The sequence below is a fragment of the Lepidothrix coronata genome, unplaced genomic scaffold (assembly GCF_001604755.1).
Source record: "Lepidothrix coronata isolate B3197 unplaced genomic scaffold, Lepidothrix_coronata-1.0 Scaffold79, whole genome shotgun sequence".
NCBI lineage: Eukaryota > Metazoa > Chordata > Aves > Passeriformes > Pipridae > Lepidothrix > Lepidothrix coronata.
Window position 1 is genome coordinate 758,883 of NW_016690259.1, and position 19,795 is coordinate 778,677.

The 19,795-nt window shown below is 38.2% G+C and overlaps 1 protein-coding gene across 9 annotated transcripts in view; it reads left to right on the top strand.

The window, feature by feature from the left end:
• Positions 1–19,795, top strand: part of WDFY3 (WD repeat and FYVE domain containing 3) — a 166,946-nt gene that overhangs the window by 130,105 nt on the left and 17,046 nt on the right. For 7 of the 9 annotated variants that reach the window (XM_017820126.1, XM_017820127.1, XM_017820120.1 and 4 more), the window contains 21 exons: positions 358–591; positions 1,950–2,049; positions 2,954–3,114; positions 3,689–3,918; positions 4,764–4,873; positions 5,678–5,860; positions 6,365–6,522; positions 7,989–8,066; positions 9,035–9,262; positions 10,037–10,090; positions 12,387–12,555; positions 12,771–12,934; positions 13,686–13,834; positions 14,104–14,224; positions 14,565–14,650; positions 14,928–15,008; positions 15,585–15,639; positions 15,998–16,117; positions 16,909–17,026; positions 18,170–18,276; positions 19,062–19,215. In XM_017820126.1, the coding sequence (XP_017675615.1) occupies positions 358–591; positions 1,950–2,049; positions 2,954–3,114; positions 3,689–3,918; positions 4,764–4,873; positions 5,678–5,860; positions 6,365–6,522; positions 7,989–8,066; positions 9,035–9,262; positions 10,037–10,090; positions 12,387–12,555; positions 12,771–12,934; positions 13,686–13,834; positions 14,104–14,224; positions 14,565–14,650; positions 14,928–15,008; positions 15,585–15,639; positions 15,998–16,117; positions 16,909–17,026; positions 18,170–18,276; positions 19,062–19,215 (2,860 nt within the window). The remainder of the gene's footprint in view (positions 1–357; positions 592–1,949; positions 2,050–2,953; positions 3,115–3,688; positions 3,919–4,763; positions 4,874–5,677; positions 5,861–6,364; positions 6,523–7,988; positions 8,067–9,034; positions 9,263–10,036; positions 10,091–12,386; positions 12,556–12,770; positions 12,935–13,685; positions 13,835–14,103; positions 14,225–14,564; positions 14,651–14,927; positions 15,009–15,584; positions 15,640–15,997; positions 16,118–16,908; positions 17,027–18,169; positions 18,277–19,061; positions 19,216–19,795) is intronic. The other 2 variants (XM_017820124.1, XM_017820122.1) reach the window with 1 other exon arrangement.

Genomic DNA, 19,795 nt, shown 5'->3' on the forward strand with positions numbered 1-19,795 from the left:
TTAACTGCTTTAGTTAATAACTTTTCAAAACTTTAATTTTTTTTTTTTTTGCAATGAGAAAATTTATTTTTGCCAAGTGTTTAGAAATTGCTCAAGTACTTCTGTTGGTCAGTGAATGTGAAATGTAACTCACACCAGTCTTCACTGATGGTTGATTGCCTTGGGAATCTGAAACTGGATGTTTCTCCTGTTGTGTATTAGGAAACTGATCCTGAACATCATAATCTTGTAAAAATGCTTCTTAAGAAGCAAAATATGAAGCGAAAAAGCCTTAGAAAGACAAGCAAATAATAGAAAAGTGAAAAAACTGCCATTAATTTGCTGATCTCTACAGTTTTAACGTGCTCTTTTCCTCAGGTCACTGATCTTGATGATGAAGCTGGGTCCCCAGCTGAAGAGTTTAAAGCCTTTGCAGCTGATTCTGGCATGAACAGGAGCCAGTCAGAATACTGCAATGTTGGCACCAAAACATACTTAACCAACCATCCTGCCAAAAAGTTTGTGTTTGACTTCATGCGTGTGATGATAATTGATAACTTATGTCTCACACCAGCCAGCAAACAGACTCCACTGGTAGATCTTCTGCTAGAGGTAGAGTTTCTTTGAGTTTTGTGTTTTGTTTTGTTTTTTTATTATTTGAACTTATTGTGAAGTTGTAGCTTTCTTCAAGTTTTATTGTTGTGAAATATGTTTCATTTGTTAAACACTTTTCTGACCAGGACAGCTGTATTGACTTGGTTGAGAATATAAAATCCCTGCAGAAATATTAAGGTTTCTGTTTTATTCACATTAGATAAAAAGAAATATTACCATAGATGGTGCCAATTAGATAAAAAAACATATGGTGCCATATGCTATAAAACCTCACAAAGTAACTGTGTTATCTTCCTGTAAATTATCTTTTAAAGCTTGTTACACTTGATGAAAGCATCATCCTGTTAATGGTGAGGCAGGGAGGTGAGGAGTTCAGTTACTGTTTAACTGCCCACACCTCCTTCAGACAATGTATTTTGAAATGTTCGGTTCACATCAGTTCTCACTCTTCCTTGACCTGCCTATTTGCCACCTCATCTTATGTATTGCTGAGTCTCCCTGATCTTTTTTGAAAGCTGCAGGAATTTTGGACCATGCTTGTACATTTCCTAACAAATTTCCTGGGGCAATTGGGCACCTCTTTGCTGTCACAAAGCAAAAAATGAAATGTCAAAAGGTGCAGCTATCCACTGACATCAGGAGGAGTGTTTGAGACCATATTCAGTTGGTTGTCATTGCTTTACAGCTGTTTTAGCTTGTTATCACTCATCAGTGTTACTGGCCCCCTAGAATAAAGAGAATTGGGTATGTAAACACTGCTAAACTTAATGCTGTATTGCTTTCTAGGAGTGTTCAAGTGAATTGTTCAGTTAGGGATGATCGTGTGTTCACTGACCAACACAAGGTGCTAAAGTCATTTTCCCCTTTAGTTTAGCCCATATATCTATTATATGACTTTATCAAGGCTGATTTAGTAATATGCAGAACCCCACATAGAAGTGATGATTGATTACATTTTGATCTATCCCATTTACTCATTTTACTGAAGGAGGGGTGACTGTGTGAACTGAGGAGATCACAGTTTAACCATATGTTTAACTATAGTTAGAGTTTTGTGCACCTTTTCAGAATGTGTTCTTTTCCAGTTCCTATTATGGCAGAAGATAAATGTACTGGATTTAAATAGGAATAATGCCTGCTCTGTAAGACTGCTTGCAGCCAATGTATCCTTGACATGCACGCTTAAATTTTTAGATAAAGCCAAAACTTTTTACTTGGGACAGAATGTTAAGAAAAAATAAAAGTAATTCGCAAGAACTGAGAAAAGAGAAAATCACCTAGGACAGCCTTCCTCTCCATCTTTTTTTGCTCAGAGATATTAACAATCTGAATATTATCTTCATATCCTTTTTCAGGCTTCCCCTGAAAGATCAACACGAACACAGCAGAAGGAGTTTCAGACGTATGTTTTGGATGGAGTGATGGACCACTTACTTGCAGCTGATGTTTTATTGGGTAATATAACAAACTTTAATCAAAACACAAGGTTTTGATTCTATGACTTTTTTTGTTGTCCTGTTATTTTGCATCTTGATTGTCTTTATTTTTCTCTCTGCCCTTTCCTTTCCTTTGATGTGTAAATGGTGTTGCTGTCCTTGCATGTTCCCTCACTACCTTGATTGTGCCAAACCTGTAAAATAGGTTATTCAAAAAAACTACATGGCATAAATCTTTTGGATGTGAAAGTCAGACAAATTGCAGTCACATCAGAAAGAACTGAAACTGGATCTTGCATAATCTGTCATGTCCTTATTACCTTGGTAGAGGATCTGGAGTTTGTGTCAATTTATCACAGGTTAAAAGTTAGCTTTGTTTCCACTCCCTCCTACTGTAGTTTTATTATGAAGGCAGCACCCCAGAAAAAAGGATTAGCACTCCATTGATAAATGGATAGGAAGAGAATTAGAAGCTTGTAACTTGGATGCCAGTAGGGTAGGCTGTTCCACAAGTGCATGGATTTAGATGATCAGGAAGGGGCCTGTAGGAGTATGGCTGCTCAGGGGCCCAGTCGGATTTCATGGTGGCCTGCTGGACTTCCCAGGAGCTCTAGGTCTGCTCTGCCTCCATCCTAGGTGTCATGGGGCTGTATGCATTTCTCTTCAAAAGTGCTTGTAAGGCTCCCCATCTCTTGCCATAGCAGTGATTTGTCTTTTACTGGGTACAGTGCATTAATAAAATAGATCCAGAACCATGTTTGCTTACCATCAAAGCTTATTGTAGGGAAGCCATGAGGTTTTAACTTTGTCTTTGGCTGAATCTCTTTTGCAGAAGTCTAGAAAGCATAAACTAATGTAAGTGTATTTATGCAGATGGGTTTTTCTGATAAATGAAGAAAACTTCTGTGTTCTTTGTTACCTAGGGGAAGATGCATCTCTGCCTATAACGAGTGGAGGAAGCTACCAAGTGCTGGTGAACAATGTGTTTTATTTTACACAGCGTGTGGTAGATAAGCTTTGGCAGGGCATGTTCAACAAAGAATCCAAGCTTCTCGTGGACTTCATAATCCAGCTCATTGCACAGGTAACAGTGTTGTTCTATTAGCCTGCCTGCAAAACCATTTTTGAAGGTTAGGTTGAAATGCATGGAGTGGTGTCACTAAGCAACCTGCTAGTGACACGTCAGGTCAGCATAGAAATATGCTTTTCTTCCTCAGGCTTCCTCTCTCTTTACTGAGCTTTCTTAGCTCATCTTGTCAGTGTGGAGTGCTTTAATATGGGTAGTTGAGTAAAAACTGCTCTCAGATGACATTATTTTTTAGAAATCCACCAAAATAAACAAATATACCTTGCAGGAATTTTGGGAAGCTTCCTAAATTTACCTTGATGTTTTTGGAAAGCCAGTGTTCTCCTCATATACTTTTATTGGAGATTGATAGAAGACTATTACTGTTAGAAATCAGCAGCATCTTTATAGATGTTAGAATTATAAATGTATTATCATTAATGTAATTTTTGTCCTTGAAATTCATGGGATTGACACTTTTGGTAAAATACTAATTGTGAAAAATGAGCATGGGTCAATTCAAGGTAAAATTTTGTGCCAGTAAAATGATTTTCTGCTGCTATCTGATCATGATTTTTTTGCTCCCCATCAGTCAAAAAGAAGATCTCAGGGACTATCGCTGGATGCCATTTATCACTGCCTGAACAGAACCATCTTGTATCAGTTCTCAAGAGCGCACAAAACTGTTCCTCAGCAAGTGGCTCTCCTTGATTCCCTAAGGGTCCTTACTGTGAATAGAAACTTAATTTTGGGACCTGGGAATCATGATCAAGAGTTCATCAGCTGCCTGGCTCACTGCTTGATTAATCTGCATGGGGGAAGGTAAGTATCTCAGACAGTTCATTCCAGAACCAGGGCTGTGAAATACAAAAATGTCCTGTTCTTTCTCAGTAATGGCGCTCACCCTGAAAATACATCAGCAAATTCTGGATAACTGGTTGTAACTTTCCAACCAGTGAATTACAAACAAGCTGAAGAGATTAATTTTGAAACAAAATCAGGTTTGAAGATCCTGGGTATAGAGACTGTTTTTACATCCTTTTACAGAGGTATTTCAAAATGCTGACAAGTGTTTATCTAACCATTTTGTTATTATCCTTTTGTAATTTGAAATGTTTTAAAGATAGAAACACTGGTGCTAGGTAATTAATAAAGGTCCCATCACTTGATTTATTGCCTATTGAATCATTTCATACAAATTCTGTATCTTAGTACTTTTATGTACAGCATTGAGTAAGTCCAGTCATGCATTAAAATCAGGTGTCCATGACAGATGCTGTAGACACCCACTTTTCTGCATTGCTTCAAATGCCAGCCTGGCATTTTCATTTGTTCTTTCCAAAAAGATGCACAACTTGTGTTTCATCCAGAGACACTTGGCAAGCATCATCAAACCCTGTTCTCTCTTTCTGGCCTCGTCTGTTTTGTGTTTCTTCAAATATCACCATCTTCCTCTAGTGACACCAGTGTCCATGGCATGTCATTGTTTCATAAACTGTCAGTTCAGCTTGTGACCACGGATTGTCAGAACTCAAGTGAAGATACTTTGCTGTAGTAGCATGTATTAGTCTTTGTGATACTGTTACAGGGAATCAAATGCTTTAGCTTGGTATGTTGTTGTTGTTGGTTTTTTTTCTGGTGGTTGTTAATTCATTGTGTGTTTGTAGCAATGTTGATGGGTTTGGATTGGAAGCAGAAGCCAGGATGACAACTTGGCACATTATGATCCCCTCTGATATTGAACCAGATGGAGTCTACAATCAAGATGTCAGTGAAGGTAATCTGAGAATGACAAAGCCACAGATGTCTCATAATGGTGCTTCTGTATTGTCACCACTAATCTTTTACCTCAGTAACTCGGGGCAGGGGGTTATGGTGGGGGGGGGTGTTACCCAGTTACTCTCTGGAAAGGTGTGTGGGCTATGTGTGTGTATAAAAATATATAAAACATTAACAAAAAGACACTTGGAAATACCAAGACAGACATATCCAGGATAAGTTAGTGTTCTGTTAAAGTAATAAGAGGTATTTATTCTTGTCTGAACATGCACAGAATTAGAAATACTGCATTATATGCACTGTGTTAAATGCAATAGAAAGTGAGTTGGTATAAACTATAAAATTTTTATTTAGTGGCATCCTCAGGATCTTCCACTCAAAGGAAGTGTATGAACTAGCTGTGGAAGAAAATATGCAGTGAATTTTTTTTTCTTACATATGTACATTTAATATTTATGCATGTGTGTACTTAGGCATACAGTCATGTAAAAATACTCAAGCATATAGACACAGACTACTATAAGGTTTGTTTCAATCTCATTTTGTTAGTAGATGGATGTGGGAGATGAACCACAACTAATCAGAGCCAGTGTTTCAAATTCACGGGGGAAAAATGGCCAAAGTTAATTGATAGCATATTAATGGCAAAAAAAGACAGTCTGACCAAAGGCATTTCACACATCATGCAAGAGGGGAAGAAACTAGAGTATAATTGCAGAAATTATTAATTGCATTACTGTAAAAATACCACTTCTGTAAGCACTATAGAGAGCTTGCTGTTTGTGATCTTGTACTTGTACAGGTCGCCAGCTTCTTTTAAAAGCCATAAACAGAGTGTGGACAGAGCTTATCCACAGTAAAAAACAAGTTTTAGAAGAAGTTTTCAAAGTGACTCTGCCTGTCAATGATCGTGGCCAAGTGGACATAACCGTTGCAAGACCTTTTATTGAGGAAGCGAGTTTAAAGTGTTGGCAGAATCATTTGGGTAAGTATAGCAGTGATGCTATAGCTACTTCTTGAATCAGAAATCTGTTCAGCATAGGAAGCAGTTTTCCAGGAAAAGGACCTGGGAATCCTGGTGGACAACGAGTTAAAACAAGTTAGTTCTGTGCCCATTTAATAAGGATGGTCAACTGATGCTTGATTGAATTAGCAAGAGTTTGGACAGCAGATAATAAAGTGCCATAGATGTGACTCCTTTGATGATTGCACAGTTCTGAGGTAATTGAGGTTAACCTGGATGTATGGAAAGACTTTCTGGAAACCTGGAACCTTCTGGAATGCTTGGTTTTGCAGTCTCTGTATTTCTAGATGTGCTTTGTCCCTGGCTGATGTTTGCTCCGTTTTCCAGTATCTCCCTGATAGTATATTTGCAGAAATGTTTTGAGTGGAGTCAGGCTTGGGTTGGGTTTTTTTAAAAAACCAACTGTAATGGGGGAGAGGGGCTGTGGAAATACCTAAAAAGTGCTCCCAACACTTTGTTTTTCAGCTCATGAGAAGAAATGCATCAGTAGAGGGGAGGCTTTGGTTCCAGCCACACAGTCCAAACTTTCACGAGTTAGCAGTGGCTTTGGCCTCTCTAAACTAACTGGTTCCAGGAGAAACCGCAAGGAGAGTGGGCTGAATAAACACAACCTCTCTACACAGGTAATTTCTGTCAATTAATAACATGCAGTCTAAAATCCAGCAGTGTGTGTTCAGGGCTTGTGATAAATATCCCAGTGGAGGGAATGTTGCAGAGTGTGAAGTGGTATCTGGTGCTTGGTTTTGTTTCCCTTTTTTGACTGTCCACACTGGGCATCTTGCTGCTGTGTGTCCTCATCTACTAGGTCCATCTGCATATCCTTAACATTAAGCCAAGAGTTAAACTCTTCGTTGTTGGTGAGACTGCTCAGGTGCTTCTGGATACATGTGTGCTTTATGCCTTTGCTAGTCTGGGTCTTCAATTTAGTTTGCACTACTGCACTGAAATGGAAGCTGTGAGGCAGATGTTTGTCCTCTTTTCCATCCTGCCCTCAAGATTATGTGGTTTAGGAATAATCCCTGTTATGACCATGCATGTATCATGACCAAACAAATGCTGCTTTGTGCTGATTTTATTGTGCTACAAAGAAGAGTTCAGCAAAACAACATGTGATGGTAGAAACCTGCTTGCTTAAAAAAAATTCACTTTACAAACCTACTTGCTTAAAAAAAATAATTTAAAAAGAAGTCCAGAGCAGAGTAGCACAGCAGAGGTGCTGGTGCTCTCAGTAGAACTGTACCTAATGGGGCAGTCCAAAGAGTGTAAATTATTTGGGGCATTGAAAACAAAGGAAAGAGGGGTTTGAAAGTTTTAGAGGATTAAGTTCTTATTGTATTTAGTACTTGAAACACTGGGGACATGTTGGTTCAAGGTGTATTCCTGTCACAAGGAAATGTTTAACTCCCGTTGACTTAATCTGAGTTTGTGTCCTCTGGAAAAAACATGTTCCTAGTTTTCTTTCTGATCTGCAAACTAGCCAATAGGTTTGATAAAACAAAGAATTATCAGTGCTCTGTCCTTTTCCTGGTGAGCAGGCATACACTGAAAGTGAAAGGGAAGAAACTCACCAAGAGCTGATGGGAACTGTTGCTGACTGTGTCAGTAGAGGAAGCAATAATTGAAAACAGGATTATTGTGGGACAGAGTGAGGAGGGATGGGTATCTTGAGGATTTCCAGGAAACAAGGGAGCATCCACAAAATATTACTTATAAGGAAACAGGGAAAAGTAGTAATATTTGTCAGTGCCAATGTTTGGCTGTTTGGGAATGTTCTGAGCTATTAGTCATGTGTTTCAAATATTTTCCAATGTTTGCCAGTTTTTTTTTTAAAGGATATTCCTACACGTAATTTTATCCCCTTTAGAAAAAGGAACAAAATAAGAAAACACCAAACAAAAACTTAAATACTGCTGTATGCAGCAGTTTGAAATTCATCTAAGTAATTTTTTTAAAAAACTATAATTTGCAAGCAAGTTTAGCAAGGTGATGAATTCATACACCTTTTCATACACATTTATTCATACACATTTTCACTCAAACAAAATCTTTATAAAGTGTCATTCTGTCTGTTCTCTTATCTTTGTATTAGGAAATTTCCCAGTGGATGTTTACTCACATTGCAGTGGTTCGGGACCTGGTTGATATGCAGTATAAAGAATACCAGGAGGTATGGTGGCTTAGAGGATTAATTACCTGACGCTGGTACTTTGGTCTGTTAGGTTATGCCAATGCCATTTCTCATCCTGGGGCTTGTAAAATATTGGCTTGTCATAGGTGAAACACTTGAATGTTTAGATACAGTTGTTATTTTTAAGGGGTTTTTAAGTGCAGTCAAATAAACAAATGAGGAAACTCATTTTGATCTGGTTGTAGATTAAAAGTCTTGTAAAGAAGCTTAAATAGTCTTTACTTAGAAGTGTAAAGAAAAAATAAAACAGGGAACAAAAAGAGAGAGATTGGAAATACGCTGTCTTTCTAAAACATTGTACAGAAGGAAGAGAAGATGTGGAGAAGCATAAAATTTTCTGATGTCATGCAGTGATAATAAGTGGCTGCTCTGTGCTTTCCAGAATGAAATTGTTGCACCCTGTGGTTTCTTCCAAACATTCTCAAAGACATTTGGTTCAAAGTAGTTGCTGAGCTGCGTGCTTATATAAATCTTAAGAAATCAACTTCTGAGAGAAACAAGTCATTGAAAGCAATTAGTTAAAAGAAACAACCACCAAACTCTGCTTCATTAAACTTCTCTCTACAGTGCAAATGTAGGCAGGAAGACCTCCAGAACTATTTCATTCTTAAAATCCTTTTTCAAATTCAGAGTGGTTTAGTGTTAACATTTCTTTCATGTTTGCCATTTAGAAATATATTCAATTAACAATACAAACCAAAAAGCAGAGCCTTTACCGTCTTCTTTTATTTTTTTTCTTTTTTTCCCCTTTCTTTTTTTTTATTTTAAGAAGATTACAGCATGACCCCTACTTTTATGGTAACTGACACCACAAATACTAGAAAATGGTGCTGGAATTATGACTTACTACTTGTTTTTCTGTAGTGTGGTGGAAACGTCTCTGCTCATATCAGAGACAGGTTTAAAAGCCTCGCTCCTGATTCATTTACCAATGTCTTTGTGTTCAGCGTCAGCAGAATGCATTAAAATACGTGACAGAGGAGTGGTCTCAGATTGAATACGAGTTACTCCGAGAGAGAGGTTTGTGGGGTCCCCCCATTGGCTCCCATCTGGACAAGTGGATGTTGGAGATGACTGAGGGTCCCTGCAGAATGAGGAAAAAGATGGTGCGAAATGACATGTTTTATACTCAGTATCCCTACATGCCTGAAGCTGAGCAAGAAACAAACTTGCTGGTAAGTGTTCAAGAGTTTGTGATGGGTAGTTTTATGTCCTGCTGCAAAATCTATTTTTTTTAATGTAAGTTTTTCCTAAGAAATGTATTTTGCTCTGTTGGTATTATGTGGTATTCTGTCTGTATGTCCTAAATGCTTGGTAAAGCACTTGGCTCAAAACTAAACGAACTTAAAGATTAGCAATTGCTACATCAGGTGAGGTATGCTGAGTGTTCCTTCCAGCAAACAACACAGGCACCTTCACAAGCCTCTAGAGGCTGAGAAGTACCATAACTATGGGAGATTTCAGTCTGAGCTCTCGTCTTTGTTCTAGATAATGTGGTAAACAGGGGTCTGGGAAAAAAAAAAGGAAAAAAACCCAAACAGGATACGGGCCTTGGTCTGTGAAATGTGTTTTCATCCATCTGTGATTATGGAGGTGGGCTGTGTAGCAGAAATGTGTGTGGCCTTTGAAAGCTTGGCAGTTAGCTCCTTTTCATTTTGGAGCACGATTTTTAAGAAATGGAGCAGTCTTTATTGTGTCTTTTTGGGTATATGTATATGCATGCAGGAATTTTTTTCCTCAAATTAAGCCCGAGTGTCAAAGTACTTAAAACAAGTCAGTCACATCAGTCAGTCAGTTTTAAACCATCAAGTATATTTTACCTACTTGTGATCTGACACACAGTAGCTGTGGTGACAGTCTAGTTCACATGAAGTAGAGAACTGCCATCATGCATTCTTCTCAAAAGTGTTCTTTCTCTGATGCTTATGTAATTGATGCCCTGTTTTCAGTCTGACTTCTCAAGCAGACTTCCTGAGACATCTGATGATACCATTCCTCAAAAGGTAAAGGAACAAGTACACTGACTGAAAGAATGTCAAATAAATACAACTTTTTTTCCTCCTGCATGTTAGGCAACCTTAACAAGGCTTCTACATTTGGCTTTCAACTTGCTCTTTCAGTACATAATTCCAGGCCTAAAGGTTTTTTCAGTAATCACATTAGAAGACGTTACTGTGCTTTCCTCAACCTTCACCTAATAAAACTTTCTGTAGATCTTACCTTCTTTGCTGCACACTAACAGGCTGTGTTGGGCTGTGCTACCACTGTTCTCACTGTGTGAAGTGTTGTGGCTTTGGGGTCTGAACTAATGGTCGGTGGAACATGTTTAGTAATGGGCAACACGATCACTGGGAAGCACTTAGTGGGAAAGTGTTTCTAAGAGAGGATCTGGTGAGCATTTTTTCTCCTCTTTGGCCATAATGGGCTGTAACAGGCCTACTTCTGTTAAAGCCCTTGTTAATTTTGTCTTAGCTGGCTCTTCTCAGTTTTACTATTAATGAAGTATACATATTTGTTTAAAAAGTGTGAATTCTGCCTTGAAAAGACTTGCTTGGAAGTGGCTTTTCTGCAGTATTACTCTCTTCAGTATTATGTGCTTCTCTGTTAATTAGATTTGCAGTCTTGCCCATCACTAAGTACAATGTGTAATGTGCATTCACTCATTTTGAATTACCGTCAACAAGAAACTAATACATATAAATGGAAGTAATTCTATTATACAGAATATCTAATATAAATTGTTGCTGTTGTCCTTTCTTCATCTTAGCAGTGCTATTTAGGATTTCTCTTTCTAGGCTATAGATAAATTGTTTCCACAGGCGTTTTAAGCATTGTCTGAGTGGCATTTTTGTGGTGATAAGGAGTGAAGGCTTGGCTGAACATAAGTGAGCAAATTAGATCACAGTGCCTTAAATTTTTTATTTTGGGAACAGCCAGTTTTACATGAAATAATAAATCTCCATCTTGCTGATCTTAATCACTTCGCCACCCCAAGCATCAACTTGTAATAAAATTAGTTTGATTTTGATTTTTTTTATGAGTCGTTTAGTTTCCCACTACACTATTATACAGTTAAACACAAAAAAAACCAAAATTTCTTATTTTAGGTATGTCCAGTTAATACTGCAAAAGTGGAGAAGATCTTGACTTAAATGGCAGTGATATTCTACAATTCTGCATAATGTAAAGCACTGAACTGGATTTGTAATAGTAGTATTTTGTCGTTATCCCAACCTAATTTTGAAATTCATGGGAGATAATGCTGCAAAACAAAAAAAAAATTATTGTGATGGAGAACTGAACAAATTGTAAACACTTTCTGGAGTTTGAGTTGGGGTTAAACAGTAGTCAGAGAAGAAAATTTCCAACTGCAGTATAAAATCAATGGGTTTTCATCCATCCGTGTGTTTCAGTTTTGGGAAGACCCTTGGCTCTCTAATAAGGCTTTTATCTTCACCTGTATTTCCTGTGATCTTTCGAACATATTAATTGTCCTCATTTAGTTCTTCTGAATGTTGCCTCCATAATCAAGTGAGGAACATAAGAATTAGCGTGTGATGGGGAATGGGATGGACAAGGAGGGGAAAAAACACCATAGACACAAAAAATTCCAAACCAAAACAACAAACCCTCAGCAAAAGAAAAACCCCCAAACCAAAAGACCAAAAACACCACCCAAAGGTACAAACAGTGCTCAAAGAATTGCTTCCGTTAAATGCATACTCTTGTGCCAGTCTCCTGCCCATGAACCATAAGAATCTTTACCAAAAAAAAGGAACAACTGAATTAGTGAAGAATTTTTGAACCTTAAAGCAGAGCCCGTTAGTGCTTTTAGGTCATATCAACTTCCAAATATCTATATCTTTCCTCGAGGCAATTTTTTATTCAAACTATTGCCTTACAAAGAAGTCAGCTGTCTAACAAATAAGCTGCATATGTTGTAGAGAGTTATGAAAGGTGACGAAATGGCCATCTGATCAATCAGTTTTAAGCACAAGAATCCCAGCCTTTCATGTCAGTTCATAACATACTGGCCACACTTCTTATTTCCCGTGTTGTAGGTTTTTCTGCAGGCTTTTCTGCAACCCCACTATTACTTAAGTGGCTTAGTAGCTGCCTTGCAAATTAGCTGACAGATCAGGTCTCCTGAGGAGTCCCTGTTCTGTGTATGTGTTGGTGTATGACTGAGCACGCACAAAGCACTTGATGGGCATGCACTGTGCTGCACCCCCTGTTCCTGAAACACCTTCACTGAGTGAGGAGTTGACTGACCAAACAATTTCTTCAATTATTTCCAAGAAACCTGCTCGTTACCGCAGAGCCATAAGCTATGACAGCAAGGAGTACTACATGCGCCTGGCTTCTGGAAACCCTGCAGTCTTCCAGGATGCTATTGAAGAGAATACAGTGGGTGAAACAACTCAGCAGGAGCCAGAACATGGGGAGGACACTATTGCAAGAGTCAAAGGTTAGATCATTTGGTTTGTCCTGAACTGTTTTCTTGAAATTTATCTGCCTTTATATCTTCTCATGCGTTTGCATAAAGATAAGCATAAGGAACCTGTAGGACTCTTGTTTTTCTGTCTTGGCATTGGGTCAGTAATTTGAAAGATGATAGGTTTTGTGAAATTGATTTTTTATGTTTCAGGGTTTTATTTATCTGTCTCTGTTCTTCTTTTCCAGGCCTGGTGAAGCCTCCCCTGAAACGATCTCGCTCTGCTCCTGATGGAGGAGATGATGAGAACCAGGACCAGTCACAGGATCAAATTGTTGAGGGGAGTTCGATTGATGAAGAGGAGAAGACTGACAATACAACTTTGCTTCGACTTCTTGAAGAAGGGGAGAAGGTACTGTGTGCTTCAAACACACTAAGAAGTTACTGCATTGGAATTTCTGCATTACATGTCACAAGCATGAATAATGTCCTATATAACTTCCCTGACCCGCAGCTGAATTTGCTGTATATTTTATCAGTTTCTTCTTTGAAACCAAATGTAAGCTTTGGTTCAAAGACATCCTGACCCTGAAAACCCTGTACTGGGAACATTCTTTTTTTTTAACTTCTACCTAAAAGGGAAAAATGAACATGTCCTGAAATGAAAACTATGAGCTTGGAATATAGTGTCAGCTTATTGAGTCTGGACAGAAAATATACAGAAAATATGAATGCTGAACTTGGCACACTGTCTATAATTAATTGTTCTCTTCATTAGAATGAAAAAGATTGATAACTAGTATTTTACCCCAAGAACAACTTTGATTTACCATGCTGTATATTTAGACTTTGTCCATCTGAAGTATACCAGTAAATACAGTTGTGATCATAGTTGAGTGGTCTACAGGTTCTGAAATATGTTCAGGAAGCATAGTGCAAGTGGATAAATTGGTAAATAGATAAATCTATATCATACTGAGAAGAATTTCTTAAACTCCCTCCCCAATTGCTAGTTGCAGGCATTATCTCTGATTAAGGGAGAAAATGACAGGATTTTTGCTGTATCTACAAGTGATCGAGGTCTGTGGCTTGTTCTAACAAGGCAGTGGTCTGAGCCTGAGCTCATTAATGGGTTTTCTCAAAGTGTTTGCCTTTGATTACAGATCCAGCACATGTACCGCTGTGCCCGGGTCCAGGGCCTTGACACCAGCGAAGGGCTGCTGCTCTTTGGGAAGGAGCACTTCTATGTCATTGACGGATTCACCATGACAGCCACCAGAGAAATACGGGACATCGAGACGCTGCCTCCTAAGTGAGTGGATTAGCAGAGTTTCCTCAGTCTTTAATAGCTGAGCAAGAAGTATTTAATGAGATTTTTGAGAAGTCAACTCCAAAACAATGTAAGGTGCAGGAAGAACTCAGGTGCAATTTCCTGTGTGCTTATAAATTGCTCAGTGTAGTATGGGATATTGTGAAAATCAGATTTTTCTGTAACTAGACTCTTACTAATTAAGAGAATAATTCTTTTAATTTCTCTTCTTTTTAATCACTTCTCTCTTGCCTGTTTATGTTGATTTACAGGATGCATGAGCCAATCATACCTAGAGGAGCAAGGCAAGGTCCAAGCCAGCTCAAAAGAACTTGCAGCATTTTTGCATATGAAGATATCAAGGAAGTGCATAAAAGGAGATACCTTTTGCAGGTAACTTGGACACTATATTTGGATTGAGGAGACAACTTTGAAGTTTTGTGACAGTGTTGTCATTTTTAAAAGCTAAAATCAGTATGTAACTCGTCAGTGTTTGGAAAGTGAAACTATTGACTGTGTTGAAGTGTTTAAGTTGGGCATCCTTGTTGGCTCTCCCTGGTTATTGTGTGTGTCAGTGAATATAAGTGGTCCAAAAATAAGACATCTGGCTGCGCTAAGCAAAGTCTGCTTCTCCCTAACTTGGTGCCAGATGTAATATGACTACGCTGGTCTGTACCTGACCTCCAGAGGTGACAAGTTAGTGTTGACATGGGTTTGTCCTCTTTGTTTTCAGCCAATTGCAATTGAAGTTTTCTCAGGGGACGGACGAAACTATCTTCTAGCTTTCCAAAAGGGCGTTCGAAACAAAGTTTATCAAAGGTATTGTAAAATAAGTTGGAACATTTATTATGAGTATTTGCAAATATCTGCCTTGAGCCGTTTTTGATGCCTGGTAGCACCTCAGTGCTGCACGAAAGAACCACTAGAAGGCGCTAAATGCCTTCAGTGAGAAACCTGTCATTTGATTTTGTTGAAGATGTTCTGTGGTGCACTCACAACAAAGTCTGTAACGGTACTAAATAAACTCTGATTCTCAGGAGTTGACACACCCAGGACAGAAACACTAATTGTAATCTCCTTTTCACTGCTGATGCAGGTTTCTGGCTGTGGTGCCATCTCTGACCGACAGCTCAGAGTCGGTGTCTGGGCAGAGGCCAAACACCAGCGTAGAGCAAGGGTAGGTGACTCTGTTCCTCACAAGCTCTAGAGCTCATCAGTTTCCAATACATGACACTTGCATTAATGTCAGGATTATCTGGGGAGTTCTGCAACCTCCGTTTATAATTGGGCATCTCCAAAATAAGTAACTAGTGATGATGTGCTCCAGTTACTTTTAAGTGTATTTAAAACAAACACACAAACAAAATGACACAAAGTGTCAAAATGAAACAAATGACAAAGAAAATGTCATTGACAGCATTGGTGTATCCTCTTATTAGTTAATATAGAGTTTCAGGATTAATGTTGTCAGTATGCAGATACATTCTGAAAAGAATTAGAGTGCTGAAGCCATTAGATGTGTCCAAGTTCTTAAAAATATTTCATGCAGTAGACACCACTGGCACTGAATTGCAAGATTAACATGCATAATTTTTACAGTATGTGTTTAGAAGTAAAAAGAGTACTGCTAAAGACCCATTTCTCTAATTGTTGCAATTTACAAGATTTATTCCTGAAACTTTGAATTGTCTTGTGAAGATGTAAGCCAGATCTTACTGCTAAGTCAAACAATGCATGTTCTTCTTCCCATTAGGTCTGGCTTGCTTAGCACTTTAGTGGGAGAAAAATCTGTTACTCAAAGATGGGAAGTAAGTATGAAAATTTTAGGGATTACTTTATATTAAATTCTGCATTTTGTAGTGATATGTAATTAATCAGTACACATAAGTTGCATCCTCTTATTCAAACAGCTGGAATATACTACTATAGAAAGTGTATCTCAGCATTTTAGTTTGTAATATTTCATTATATCATCTTCAAATAGGAAATGATTGTGCCATTGAAAATGCAGCTGGGGTGGGGGGAGGCAGTAGTCAAAGTAAGGTGAGCATTGTAATATTGAAATAAGTTTCATATGTTTGGGGAGAACACTGACAGTCTGGCAGTGTAGACATTTGATTGTTGTAAAGTGAAAACTTTACAGTGCTGTTATCTGTCTTCCTTAAGAGAGGAGAAATCAGTAACTTCCAGTACCTGATGCACTTAAACACTCTGGCCGGCAGATCCTATAATGATCTCATGCAGTACCCTGTCTTTCCCTGGATCCTCGCAGACTATGACTCAGAGGTAAATGAAGTACCTTGTCAGCCTTGCCAGTAATCTTTTATAAGTTGGAGGTTTTGCAGATATTACAGTTGGCTCATGCTCAGGTAAAACAAAGCATGGAACCTTTATCAGTAGTTCTTTAATTCAGTCTATTTTGTTTCTCCCACTTATCAGTGGTAGGGTATGAGAGATTCTTGGCTGTCTCGTGTGTGCAGGTCCTTGCCTGTGCTGATTTTACAGATACTACAGTACACAGGTGAGGGCTTGGGATTTGTAGGGAGGCAGTTGTCTCTCTAGGCTGCATTAGTTCCTATAAGCCTTTACATTAGCTTTTTTCTGAATATCCTGAAGTCTCCTAAGCCCACAGAGAAAGCATTCTTGTCCAGAAGGCTGTGGTAGGGGCTACAATGAAATCTGGCCCCATGGTGAAGAATTTGCTTCTGAAAAAGATGAAACATCCTATTAATGTCTTTGTGGTCAGGCATTGCCATCAGCCAGACCATAACGTAAAATATTGTTAGGGTGCTTGTCGAGTATTCAAGAACAGAATTAGGGGGAATTGAGGACAGGATGGGGGGAGCAGGACAAAAGTTATCCAGAGCCCAGATGTGATTTAAAATAAAACACACTAACTCTCTTGGATCAGACTGAAGGACTGTTTAAAGCATATCCAACATTGCACCTGCTGTGTGTGTCAAAAGCAAAGATAACAGGCTCAGGAGGTATGTGGCATTAAATATAGTAATCAGCAGTGTTGAAAGGGTTTGATTTGGTTTGGTTTTATAAAATTTTTGTCTGGTTTATTTTTAAAGGAACTGGATCTTACAAATCCCAAAACATTCAGAAACCTGGCGAAGCCCATGGGAGCTCAAACAGAAGACAGGTTAGCCCAGTACAAGAAGCGATACAAAGATTGGGAAGATCCCAATGGTAAGTACTGATCCATCCTTCAGGGAGAGCAGAGGGAGGTGTGCCTGTCATGTCATGGGAGAGACTCATGCATTATGGGTAAAGAGGTCTGGATATGGATATGCAGAACTCTACTATGTTTTTTAGTGACTGTCCAATGAACACTGAATTAGAGCAAAGGGGTGTTGGTTTTCTTGCTGTTTGTTTTAAATACAAATGACAGGTTTTGTTTATATGTAAAAACAAAGACAAAACAGTTGCACATTTAGAGGAGTTTAAAACTGTCTAAAGTCTGGAATGGGCAGGCACATGAAGCACAACCAACTCTGTCTGCTAATACAATTTGAGTGCTGTGTCATGAAAATAAGTACTGGAAAGAATGAGAATAATACTTCTGCATTAGCAGTATTGTACCTTTTTCATTTCTAATCTTAATGCATGTTTTTTAGCTAAAGAAACAGCAGTTTGTTGACTAAAAAAAAACTCAGAATGAGATACAATTAAGCTACATATTCATGATTTTAGAACTTCCTTATATATTGAAAAAAACCTTTTGTATGGCAAAGCAACTCTTATATGTTTTTATCAAAGACAGAGGCCTGTTTAACTACTACAGTGCTGTTCTGTATCAAACACAACAGAAGGTGGCAGAGACATTCATTTCTAGAAATGTATCAGTATTTTCTAAGTGTGTTTATAAAGACTTTTCACCAGGAAATTAAGAAAGTGAAAGCTGTACATAATCTGTAGCCAACAATTCTGATATGTATTTCTGCCTAAGGCTTTAATTTCACAGTAACTGATAAGTCTAAAAGTAAAGAAAAATAATTCACAGTTTTTTTAAAAAACGTTTCTTCAGCAGAAATCTCCATAGCTGCACTGCAACGTTTCAATTAGTTAAATAAAAAATGACTAACCATTCAGTATTGCTTTGCAGAGGCCCACTGAATTAGGGCTACTGGACTGCAGCCAAAACTCAAGGGATGGCCTTGACAAAATTTAAAGCTTTCAGATTTCTGAGAATGAAAATTACAGATTCCAATTTTAAATGTGACCATGGTCACAGAGTAATTAAAATACAGTACTAATTTTTTTTTCCAGTCAGTACTGAATCTGTCATGTAACTGCTTTATTTATTCTATATTTTTTATGTTTAATCTCTAGGGGAAACCCCAGCTTATCACTATGGGACCCACTATTCATCAGCCATGATAGTGGCTTCCTACCTTGTCCGGATGGAGCCTTTTACCCAGATTTTCTTACGGTTACAGGTAAAAATTACATCACTTCATATTTCTTGCCTGTTGTGTATTTCAGACATAACTGAAAAATATGATCAGTCAGCTTTGTTTTCATCAAATATCGTGGAAGAAATACCTTTTGGCAGAGTTGTTATTGCCTGGCAGGTTTTTGATGTGTCTTTTAAAAAGATGTAATGAAATACACTTTTTTTTCCCCTTGTAGTATGAACATTTTTCTAAATGTATGCAGAACAAAGTATCACCAGACAAAAACCAAAGCAAGTTTTGTAGTGAAAAATACTTTGCTGCCCATGCTTTATTTGTATGTTGTTGAAAGAATCATATGCCAGTTGTTTAGTTCTGTGCTGCAGGTGCTGAAAGATTTTTATTTTAAACCAGTATGTTTATCCTAAGAGACATTTTCGTACTGAGTGTTAAAATAAACAAAAGTTTGCAGGTCCTGGAATTGTTTGCCAGTTTAATGGGTAATGCAGTTTGTAATATTACATATCACATATTTTCCTAGACAGAAGCCATCAGGCAAAAAAGATTTATGTTTCTCTGTAAGAGACTGAAGTCAGACTAGATATCTCTTTTCTTAAAGTTTTATATGTCTGTATCTCAGTGCTCTATGTTTACTATTATTGTGTACCAAAAAGTAATGCAGCTGATCAAATCCGTTGTGTTAGAGGAAGAAACGTGCTGCATTCTAGTGTCTTTATTAGGCAGAGGATGCTTTTATTTGCCTTCTTGGTAAAACCTGCTGTGCTGAGAAATAACTCTGATGTTGGTGTGCTTCTGTTTCTGTCCCTCAGGGCGGTCACTTTGACCTGGCTGACAGGATGTTCCACAGCGTGCGCGAGGCCTGGTACTCAGCATCGAAGCACAACATGGCAGACGTGAAGGAGCTCATCCCAGAGTTCTTCTACCTCCCCGAGTTCCTGCTGAATTCCAACAATTTTGACCTAGGTAAGCAATAAGAGCTTGATAGCATCTGTATGGGTGTAAGAACAGTGCCAGACAGTCCAACATGAGATAAAAGCGTCTCCTGATACAGGCGGAACTGAAAGGTGACTTGCACATTCTGACATGAAAGCAAAAGCAGGAGTACTTAAGGTATTTCCTGATACTTTATGTTTATTCAGTGTTGTATTTGCAAGTCTGAATGATTCAGAGCTCATCTTTTCACTGGGAAGAGTGTAGCAGGAGTTGTTCTTTCCACTGTGATACCTCAGATTTATTTTTTCAGATTTATCATTTAAGATATTTTCTCAAGCAGTGAGTGTTCATTTTAAGCAGTTCATACAAAGTTTTTTCTGAGAATTGCTGAACAAGTCACTGAAATACCCAGAAAGGTTTTTTGTTTGAAGTGGTTTTACTCGATTTTGGGCGTTTTTTTTCCATTCAAAATGCACAGATAATCATATTTTAGTTGGAGTTTCTCTACTTTGCATTTTTCTTCATGTAACTTGCTACTCCATGATGGTGTTCACTGTCTTTGTGTGCTTATTTTTTTAAGCTTTGCAAAATCTGTTTGGCAGTCTTCACG